Source organism: Cryptosporidium ubiquitum (assembly GCF_001865345.1).
Source record: "Cryptosporidium ubiquitum isolate 39726 chromosome Unknown contig_23, whole genome shotgun sequence".
Classification (NCBI taxonomy): Eukaryota; Apicomplexa; class Conoidasida; order Eucoccidiorida; family Cryptosporidiidae; genus Cryptosporidium; species Cryptosporidium ubiquitum.
Window position 1 is genome coordinate 74,890 of NW_021639806.1, and position 11,445 is coordinate 86,334.

The window sequence follows — 11,445 nt, forward strand, 5'->3', positions numbered from 1 at the left end:
ATAAATCTGTAAAAACTCAATTCTCAACTTACTATTTCATTTACATCTTTCATAAACTGGGAAATTTTAACTTCAATAACTTCAAACTCTAAAGAGTTTCCCCCACTTAATTCTCGGAATCTCTGGGTTTTATCATACATTATTCCTTTCTTTGCTTTGTAAAATAACTGCTTCAAGTATTATTCCTATATAAAAAAAAAAAAAATCTTACTAAGTTCAATTAAGAATCTTTATTAGCTTGATTTATCCTTCCTAATATACATTATTTTTATTAAAATTATTCACTCACTTTTTTCTCAAAAAAAAAAAATTTTTTTTTTTTTTCGGTACTAGTATGCCGGTATACAAAAAAAAATCGATACCCATGGTTTTTCTATTAATTTAAAAATATATAGAGATTTTTAAATTAATAAAATAATTTGGGCATATGTGAATAAAATGAAATGAATGAACCGAATAATGAGGTTTATTTGGAATTAATTCCTTATCATATTAATTAGAAACAAAGATTGATCAAAAAAATAAAAGATGAGAAGAAGCTCATTTAGTAGATCTCCTTCTCCAGAAGTGAGGAATACATTAGAACCATTGAAAAAAGAGTACAATACTGAAATTAACTCCTTGGTTGAAAAGGATCATGAAAATAAGAATTTGAAGATTGAGATAAAAAAATGCAAAGCTCTATCAGTTGAAAATCCTGAATCAGCTCCCAGCCGAGATAAACCAAAGTTTGAAGATGAAATAAAGCAAGAAATACAGAAAGAAGACAATATAGCAGGGTCAAATGTTGATTTTGAGGAAATTGACGACATCTTTGCATCAGATACTGAGCAAGTTATATCTAAAGATGGCAAACTATTGGGAAACCCAAGTTATAATAAAAGACTAGAATGCGATGATGATGATGGATACTATTTAAGTTATATTGGAGAAATTATTGGAAACAGGTACAAAGTCTCGAGTAATAGCACTGGTAAAGGAATGTTTAGCACTGTTGTTAAATGTGTTGATATGGAAACTCAAAACGAGGTAGCAATCAAGATAATTAGAATTAATGACATGATGAGGAGTACAGGAGAAAAAGAGTATTCTTTTTTTAAAAAGTTTAGAGGTGCTCCAAATATTGTCCAGGTTCAAGGATCATTTATACATCAGAACCACCTTTGTATAGTTTTTGAATGGTTACATGGATCCTTGAAGAACTGCATCCACAATATTTCCAAACATAATATTAGAAAGACACAAGATTTGGCCTTCCAAATATTACAGGGACTAAAACTAGTTCATGAGAAAGGACTGGTTCACGCAGATCTTAAGCCAGAGAATATTTTAATAGATTCTGGAAGGAAAACCATACGAATTAGTGATTTTGGAAGTATGCACTACACTTCAGATGCCTCCCCTGCATGTTACTTGGTGAGTAGATTCTATAGAGCTCCAGAAATTATTCTGGGTTGTATTTCTTATGGTCAACCTATAGACGTTTGGAGTATTGGTTGTGTTCTTTATGAGTGCTTCACTGGGGATATATTGTTCAAAGGAAGAACAAACAACGATATGATAAAGCTAATTATGGAATACAGAGGGAACTTTCCAAAAAGGCTCCTTAACCAGGGAGTGTTTACAAAGAACCATTTCTCTGAATGCTTTACACAATTTAAGTGGATTAACTTACAGGGAATGTTACAAATTATTAAGAATCATACTCAAAGCAAAAATATCTACAACGATATGATAGATTCTGTAAATTCGTCAGAAATAGTTTACTCTGAAACCGAGCAAACTTTGATTCGGAGACTTTCCAATTTAATAGAAAGATGTCTTATTATTGACCCTAAAAAGAGGATATCTGCAAAGGAAGCTCTGGAACATCCTTTTTTTCAACTTAAGTAATTAGTTGCATAAATTAATATTCTCATTTGAGATATTCCCCCTTTTACTTTTGTTTCTATCCTCATTTACTTCAATAATCTTAGAATTTTTTTGATCATCTCTAATACTTTTTTCCAAAGCCAAACACATTTTCTTGATCTCCTCATCCTTCAGACCCAAAATTAAGTCTAAATTGAGTTTGAGATCAGTTGCATCTTCAAAAAATTTATTATTATCAAAGTGGCTATTCAGTGCCAAAAATTCGGGTTTTTTCAGGATTAGCCTGAAGATGGTCCACTCTAAGCTTTGCATATCCTGATCTTTAAGATCAACACACAAGTAAGAGTAAATATGAGACATAATTTTATTCAAGTTAAGCTTTTTGATATGTTTTGGAAACTTTAAATTGAGCAAATAAAGTGACAGAATCCCATATATATTTGAATATGATACTATATCAGAGTTTGTACTCTTTCCTAAATACTCACCTGCCTGTCTCAAAAGTAAAATACCAAAAAGAAGAAGTTTGCTTGCGTTTTTAGAATACAAAGAACTCCAAGTTGTTGTCCCAACTTTTTCGCAAATTCTATCTAAAAGCCTATATAGTGAGATTGTGAAGTTTCTTAGATGCTGAAAGCTCAGAGTTATGTAAGTTGAAAATAAATATATCAACATTTGCTTGTCCCCAGATGATTTTGACAAGTCTTTTAAGTTAATTAACAAGTCAACAGAAAATATGTCTGAAATAGAATCTTGGTTCTCTGGGGAAGTTTTTCTTGATCTTAAAGATACAATATTTTGTGGTTCTACTAATACATTGAATTCGTCTAAAGTACCTGTCATATAAGTTAAATAAAGCAAAGAAATCAAAATTTCAATAGAAATTTGAGTATCTTGGTTACTTTCCCTTAAGCAAAGTAGAATCCTGGCTACCCCTCTTAGAGAAATGGAAGAAAGCCTATAAGTAGAGAGGCTTGAACCACATGCAAGCTCCCAAATAATCTGTAAACCCTTAAGGGTTTCTGGACCCAAATCTAAAGTTCCTCTCTTTTTCATTTGTCTAATCATAAAAATATCTACTATTGATGATACGTAAACTTCACATAGAACTGAAACATAGAGAATAACTGACTGATTCGGACTTTTTGATGTATTAGATACCTCTTGAGAGAGTTCCTGTAAAGCGTTTTCCAGGCCTTTAATGAAAAAAAGTAAATTATCATTTTCATTGTCATTTAAGTTTACAGAAGGTGAGGACTTCTCTTGAACAATTGTAATTAATGCAGTAGACCTTGCAAGCAAAATCTGTGGAATTCCTTGTTCTTGAGAGTGTCTGACGAAAAATCTAGTTGATTGCTTTAAAATATCCTCTGTCAAATATTTTGAATCTTTAATTTCTATATGAGTCAGAACGGACATTGAAGCTTCCAAAATAAATAGAATTCTCATCCATCTGTTTTCAACCATCTCTTTAAGAAGCTGATATGCAGAAAAGGACTCGTCAGACTCCTTAATTTCTGTTTGAGAATCCAAAAAATCAACCAAATCTTTCATTTTATACATACTTAGCTCAGCCTCTGAACCTTGTCCATTTTCCTCTATAGGGTTCAAAATCTCTTCTATAATCGCCTTGATTGCATCTAAGAACTCATCATTTTCCAGGCAATTTTCCAAAAGCTTTACGGAGGCCCAAATGACAGATCTATGCAAAAAGAAAGCTACCCATTCACCTCCTTGCGATGATCTTATCATTGACTCCAAGGGAATTAGCTCTGACTCCAAAAGTTCCACAGAATCATCAAAAGGAGTGAATTTAAGGCAATTTAAAGCGAGAGACTTCATTGTTTTTCTCACCTCAGGATCACTCTTATCTATGCAGTTCATTATCAAAAGTATTTGACGAATTAGGAATGAATTATTTGAAGACCTTGAAATAGAAAAGATTAGATTCTCAATGCTAAATCTGTCATCGTTTTCTAAATCCAGCTCTTTCTTATAATTTTCAACCATTACCCTGATTGACAGTATCTTACTGGGGCTTAATTCAGAAATTAAAATAGGCTTTTGATCGGGATTTGAGTTTTCTTTGTTTTCTTCTTGTAATAATTCTCGGAAAAAGTCTCGAATATTATGATTATGCATTAATATCCTTGGAATCAATAATTCTGTAACTGCTTCCAAATTAGCAACAGTTATATCCAAAAGGTTATCTGTAGAAATAGAATCTATCATTTTGTCCAAAAATGAGATAAATGCACTACAACTGAAAGTACCATCCCCAAAGATTTTTCCAATAAACTCCAAGATAAAATTCAAGCAAAAATTCCTAACGGAAAGTTCTCTGTCATTTAGTCCAAACTGGCAAATAATCACTATTTGAGACCATGAAACAATTCCAGATATCATCTTTGCAAAATCCTCTAAGTTCTTAAGTAAACTCTTATAAAATGCTTTCCTTACTTTGCTATTTTCGTCCAGCATTCTGGAAAAAAGATCATTAACATCATTTTCATCCAAAAATCTTAATTGAAGATTGTTCAAAGATTTTAATCTCTCAATTTGGCTTTGGGAGCTCATAATCATTTTCATTAAATAATCTTTACCATTAGAAATTAATCCTAAATTAGAAATTGCTATCCCTTTAGCTACAACTGATTTGTCTTTCGAGACTATTTGGAATAAAATTTGAGAAATAAGGTTTAGATCCAACCCAAGGTTTTCTATATTTTCATTTTGTATCATTTTTAATACTATGTTTATACCCTGGAGTGAATTCACTCGGACTCCAAGCTCCTTTGCCAAAACCCCTTTTAACAGCAATTCCTCCAATATTATCTTGGAAAATCCTCTAAAAAGTTGTGAGCTTTTCTTCTCTTCTTTAAATCCCAATTCAAACAATAAATTAAAGGTGCAATTGACATTTTGGTCTCTCAAATTAAAATTTTTGAGGGCAAAAGCTAAAGTATTTATCAAAATTTCTTTCAATTCTTCTCCATTTATATTCTTTCTAAGTTCAGAAATCGCCTCAGAGCTATCTAAAATTCCACTCTGGAATTCTTTTAATATTCTGTCCATTTCACAAAAACCGGTCATTCTGGTTATTCAGTGTTTCTTTATTTCCCAAGTGTAATTGAGAATTCGAGTTAATGGCAGTGAATGAGAATGCAGTTCGACCCAATTAAAAGAACTTATCCCAAAAACTGTCAAATAATCGGATCCTTATTTTACAATTCTGCCTATTATTTGATCTTTTGCATTCATTCTTTATTAATTTTTGTTTAATTTGTTAACATGTTTTATACCGGCATTATTGGCACCAACATATAGACAATACGCATGCAAACAATAATAGTGGTAAAAAAAATTAAATAAAAAAGAAATAGATAAGTAAATTAAGAGATACAAACAATTATAGTAAGGTTTCTATTGTAACATTATTAATTCACCGTTTATGCATTTGCATTCAGAAAGCTTGTTTTCACAGCTAGTACAAATGGGCTGGTGAGGAGAATTCTCTAAAATATGATTATCAAATAATTTAGGAATATTGCACTTAGTATAAAAACTTAGATCCTTTATCTCTTTTGAGAGCATTCTTCTAGTATTAATGTCGGAAAAATGCTTCTCTCCCAAACTATATGGGGTTATGAATATTGAATAAGGTATTTTTGCATTGAAATAATATAGATTCGTAGATCTTTCGAATGAATGAAATTCTGTGTTTTCAATAAGAATAATAAAATCCTTATAATTAATCTCTCCAGAATGTATGAATATTCTCTTTAGTTTATTATTTATTCTTTCACACATTCTCAAATCTGAGTCATGACATCCCAAAGAATGTACTCTAACGAACACCTTTGATCCCATAGACGTGAGTAAAAGTAGTTTGAATTCAAAACAGTGTTCAAACCCTCTTTTTCTCTCTTCAATTGGATATACCTGGAGAATTAACCCCAAAATACACATTGGCCACCCTCCCTTACACTTAATGATATTTTCTGGTTCATTTTCAAAGGTTAAAACAGGTTTTTTTACTAATTCAAGCACTCTGGTAAGAATGATATCATCTTTGAGTCTTTTCTTTGCGCTTAGAGAGGTTTTGGTAGATGGAACCAATTTAGTGAATGAACAACCCAAGTTTTTGGTTGTATTATTTTTCATGACCTTCATCCAAGAAAGTCGAAGTACAGTCCCTGGCTTAATATTAGTAATTTCGTCTATATCAATTCCTGAAGGAAGAGTTAATATAGAGCAGTTATTAATTAGATCTGAAATTTCAATTTTTTGTTGGTTATTTTCCCTGAGTTTCATAAATTTCCAGTAATCCAACACTAGTAGTTTTGACTCTAAAGATATCCTCCTTCTTGTATTTTCAACAGGGGAATCTTCTGAATCAGACTTTGGCTGTTGGAAACTCTTTTCATACATTTCGTAAATTTCATTATTGATTGAAATATCCATCTCATTTTGATCCCTTGTAATGAAAATTCGTCTACTGTCTTCTTGTACAGTTTCTATCATCTCTTTATAACAAATGGGAAATATATGAATTACTACAACCTGAATTAAAAAAGCGAATCCTCCTCCTTTATCGATATTGCTAGGTTTTTTCTCATTATCATTTGTTTCTCTTGATAATATTGAAACTTCCGAGCTATTTACAAGTTTCGAAATCCTGAAAAGCAATGGTTTGAGATGAAACCCAAGTTTAAGTCCGGATAATACTCTAATTGGTCTAATCAAATTGATTCCGTAAACCATGAGTGGAAAGTCTTGCGTTGAAGCTTCTATTTCCAATGGGTGCCCATGTTCCATAGTAGAGTTTAGCCAATTTCCACCACATACAAAAATGTTTCTAGGCATAGTTTGAATCACAGATTTTGTTAATGTAAAGTTTGTGAATATTTTTACTATATACCACCCATCTGTACAAATCATTATTCTATTTGTATTGATATCGTTCAATCCATCTATTACATCCTTATCAGTATAGCTTAATATTCTTAAATTTAAAGGTACAGATATCGTGAAATCACCCTCACATATTTTAATTAAAGATGATCTCTTGGCATCAAAAAACTCAATTATTGCTCTTTTGCAGATTCTTCCAAGAATTTTTTGTACTGAAGGATATTTAATTTGAGTTAAGCTCAAAAAAAGCAACTTTTTTGCTTTTTCATTAGAATTCAATTCATTAAAATCAATATTAAATGATTTGATTACATTTTTGATTTTTCTGGACCACTTTAAACATTCTTCGTATAGAATTAACATATATTGAATTTCGAACCACCTTTGTTTGTATGGAGCCATATTACCTGGAAAAATTGGGAACTGATTAAAGAAATTCTCAATTTCATCACAGATCATCTTAAAGTCTATTTCAATATACTTAAATTTAGAATCTTCTGCTTCTTTATTATTACTTAGCAGAAAGGTATACTTTTTTAATGTTTCTAATGAGTGATCAATCAAAATTAATGTGGGAGAAATTACCCTTTTCGACTTTAAGCACGCAAGTGAGTATTTAATGTTATCATAACTTTTGAAAAACTCAGGTATTATTAATTCTTCTCTTGAGAATTTTCTAACTTTTTTATTAGAAGTATTTTTTTCTTGATTTCTATTTAATAGATTAGGATACACATTATTTTTCGTCTTTTCGAAAAAATTAGATCTAATTCCATATTTAATATCTTTTAATGATTGTTCTTTTGTATCTTTGTTTGAGGCTGTTTCAGTCTTTTCTATTTCGTTTTCAAGATCTACCAACTTTTTTGCTCTGTTTAGACATTCTTCATTAATGGTCACTTTTTTACCACTCCCTGTAGAAAATGAGATTGGTATGTTATTTCCAATTGGAGATTTCCCAATTGGGGATTCTCCCACTATTCCCTTTGCTATGCTTAGACTTTCCTCATTAATGGATACCTTTTTACCACTCCCTGTAGAAAATGAGATTGGCATGTTATTTCCAATTGGGGATTTTTCAATTGGAGATTCTTCCACTATTTTCCTTGCTCTGCTCAAACTTTCTTCATTAATGGTCACTTTTTTACCACTCCCTGTGGAAAATGAAATGGGTATGTTACTTGCAATTGAGGATCTACCAATTGGGGATTCTCCAACTATTTCTTTTGCTCTGCTCAAGCTTTCCTCATTAATTGACACCTTTTTACCACTCCCCGTGGAAAACGAGATGGGTATGTTATTTCTAATTGGAGATTTCCCAATAGGGGATTCACCCACTATTTTCCTTGCTCTGCTCAAACTTTCTTCATTAATAGATACCTTTTTACCACTCCCTGTGGAAAATGAGATTGGTATGTTATTTCCAATTGGAGATTTCCCAATTGGGGATTCTCCCACTATTTTCCTTGCTCTGCTCAAACTTTCTTCATTAATGGTCACTTTTTTACCACTCCCTGTAGAAAATGAGATTGGTATGTTATTTCCAATTGGGGATTTTCCAATTGGAGATTCTTCCACTATTTTCCTTGCTCTGCTCAAACTTTCTTCATTAATGGATACCTTTTTACCACTCCCTGTAGAAAATGAGGTGGGTATGTTATTTCCAATTGGAGATTTCCCAATAGGGGATTCACCCACTATTTTCCTTGCTCTGCTCAAACTTTCTTCATTAATGGATACCTTTTTCCCATTTCCTGTAGAAAATGAGATGGGTATGTTATTTCCCACAAAAGATTTTCCTATAAGAGATCCTCTCAACTTTTCTGACATATTCAGGCTTTCCCATTGAATTGAGGCTTTCTCAACAGTTCTTGAGGAGTTTGAAAGACCAATATAACTTTTTAATTTAAACTTATTTTCCTGTTCTTGCTGAAAATCATCAAATATTTTGATCTTTCCATTACTTTTCTTATCAATTGGAATATCATTTTTTGGACCAAAATTGTAAGAAAAATGTAAATCCTCACTCTCCGTAAAGTATTGACCTCTATCCAAGTAGTTTCCAGGATCTAAACAGTTTTCTATTTCTTCAATAGATTCATTATTTGTAATAGCCCTACCAATATTTAATGAAAACGAATCTTTAATATTAAGCTCATTAAATTGCTTATTATTCATTTCTTGATTAAATACCAACTTATCAGCAGAACGATTTGATTTAACAGAAGCTTCTATATCAAAAGCTATACCCTCCCTACTTTTCATAAAACAATGAAGTTGACCATTACTAGTACTTAATTCACTTTCATCTCTATTTTCTTTGATTGATCTTTTTTCAAATTCAAATGACTTTTCGTTTTCCTCTTGAATAAAATTTGTACTACTATTCATTAAATTATCATATTCAGTGGAAATTCTTCTCTTTAAATTCATTTTATTATTAGTTTTGAAATATTTATTTCCAATAAAACTCAATACATTATCAATAAACTCTTTATTAGATTTTTGGATTTTATTTAAAATATTTGCACCATTATTATTAAAACGGTTTTCAACCAATTCAGATGAAACCTGAGCTTTTTTTTTATCATCAATTTCTTTACTTAGAATAGATTTTAATTCATCTTCAGATAAAATGTGATTTTTGGGTACATCCCGATCATAGATTTCTACAGTTTTTGAGCAATTAAATATTTCCGACTCAAAGAATTTCTTAATTTCATCGTCTTCATTAAAAAAAACTTCCTGGTCAATATTATTTGTATTCAAATCAATATTTTCTCCAGACAGCTCATCTAATAGGCACTGTCTAAGTTCATCCTCATCCTTAGACATCACACAAAATCTATTCACAAAGTATACAACTTTAATTTAAATTTTTGTATGAGATTATATATTTTTGCTATTTGATTGCATGTGAACATGTATTAATTAAAACTCAATGTCCCCCTAAAAAACAATTAGAAATATTCCCCCGGTAAATTATATAAATTGAGTAAATTCAAACTAAAAAAAGCAAATTAAAACATTAAAGAAAATTCATTCGATCATTTCAATTGGAATGTATCATATTAATTTAATTACTAAATCTTAAATTCAGTTTGTTTTTATACTGGAAAAAGTGGACTGAACGGGAATCGAACCCGTGATCTTTTCGATGCGAACGAAACGTAGTACCACTATACTATCAGCCCCTAGCACCGGGAGCGGTACCCCAGATGGAGTAATTAGACTCAAATAATATGATAACAAGAAAGGAACAGAGTAGATGAGTAATCTCGTAAGAAAACATGAAAATATCTAATATCTGATTATTATAAAACTAAAACACCAAATTAGAGTAGAAAAACCGTATCCGCATGATAAATGCAAAAATACCGATAAATATACCGACTATGCAACCCCATATACATTGTGGAATAGTGTGGTCTTCAACATACCATCGAGCCCATGGTACAGGCGCAGTAATTAATATAATAGAAAGTTTAAATAGGAAGCCAGAAACAAAACCTAGAGCATTAATATTTTCCAGTAAGAGCCACATTAATATAGAATATGAAGTCACACAGTGGCTTGAAGGCATTCCATATGATGCACAAGCAGAATTTGGTGGTCTAGGGCTTTTGAAAATGTTCTTAAGAAAAAACTCACTTGAAGCTGATGATGCAAACATCATAATTAGAGCATATGCAGGTATAAAACTATCGCCAATAAGAAGCCATACGAATAATACAAGGCCAATAATATAGGGAATAAAACTATAAAAAATCGCGAGAGCATTTTTTCTCGTTAATACTGGGTGTATTGAAACAGAAAACAATCCAAAAGGGTGGGTATATTGTCCAGATGAAACCTGAGAAGAAGTATAAGAGTTCCTTCCTAAATTAGATGAGGAATAATCAGGATACACAATGCCACATTCTAGATCATTCCAAAAATCAGTTGAAGAACGCCAATATTTATCTGATATTCTCCCTGAGCCTGATGGAATATATAAATCATCTTCTTTTGTCCTCGAAGTTTGGGCTAAAGTATTAGATAAACAATTTCCATTATTAGACCCATTTAGACCGTTAATGATACCATTTGAACAACCGTTGTCTACATTACTTCCACTATTACTGCTACTGCTACTAATTAATATACTTTCTGAATGCAACGATTTGCTTTGACGTAAATTTCTTAAACCAGTAAATTGAGGATTATCAGTTAATGATTGCAGACCTGACGAAGCATTGCTTCCAAGCATGTTAATAGCAATTCACATAGACTTCAGTACCTCCTGTAGTCGGTATAAAATATTATTGTATCACTTTAACTAAAAATTAACTGTTCAAATAAAGTGAACTTATCAACTTTACTCTAAAAAACTTCCTAAATAATTTCGCTCCAGATATTATTCATGAAACAAAAATGTGTCCAAATTCAAGCAAACACCGAAACTTATTATTGTAATATCTTCAATAAGAAATTATTACTTTAAACAGTTTTTCTTGGATGCTTTATATTACATTTAATGAATCTACCAGAATTAATTTTTAGTGGCCCGCCAAAAGGCGGGTTTTGTTTAGTTTTATTTTGACTTGTAAATAAGAACTGTGAGTATTAGTACACGCCTTCTTATGTGAAATGTCTAAAAAATACAATTTGGGGAGAATT

General features: G+C 31.3%; 3 protein-coding genes across 3 annotated transcripts; 1 reads left to right on the forward strand and 2 right to left on the reverse strand.

Annotated features, from left to right (window-relative positions):
- Positions 1-528: 528 nt before the first annotated feature.
- Positions 529-1,893, forward strand: cubi_03744 (uncharacterized protein; the record flags this gene model as incomplete). Its single annotated transcript, XM_029020758.1, has 1 exon — positions 529-1,893. The coding sequence occupies one exon, from the start codon at positions 529-531 to the stop codon at positions 1,891-1,893; it is 1,365 nt and encodes a 454-aa protein (XP_028876277.1).
- A 223-nt stretch (positions 1,894-2,116) lies between these two features.
- Positions 2,117-4,965, reverse strand: cubi_03745 (uncharacterized protein; the record flags this gene model as incomplete). The annotated part of the gene is made up of 2 exons (XM_029020759.1): positions 2,117-2,192; positions 2,297-4,965. The coding sequence occupies 2 exons, from the start codon at positions 4,963-4,965 to the stop codon at positions 2,117-2,119; spliced, it is 2,745 nt and encodes a 914-aa protein (XP_028876278.1).
- Positions 4,966-5,295: 330 nt separating this feature from the next.
- Positions 5,296-11,035, reverse strand: cubi_03746 (BCRT domain-containing protein; the record flags this gene model as incomplete). The annotated part of the gene is made up of 3 exons (XM_029020760.1): positions 5,296-9,631; positions 9,930-9,965; positions 10,227-11,035. The coding sequence occupies 3 exons, from the start codon at positions 11,033-11,035 to the stop codon at positions 5,296-5,298; spliced, it is 5,181 nt and encodes a 1,726-aa protein (XP_028876279.1).
- Positions 11,036-11,445: the final 410 nt, after the last annotated feature.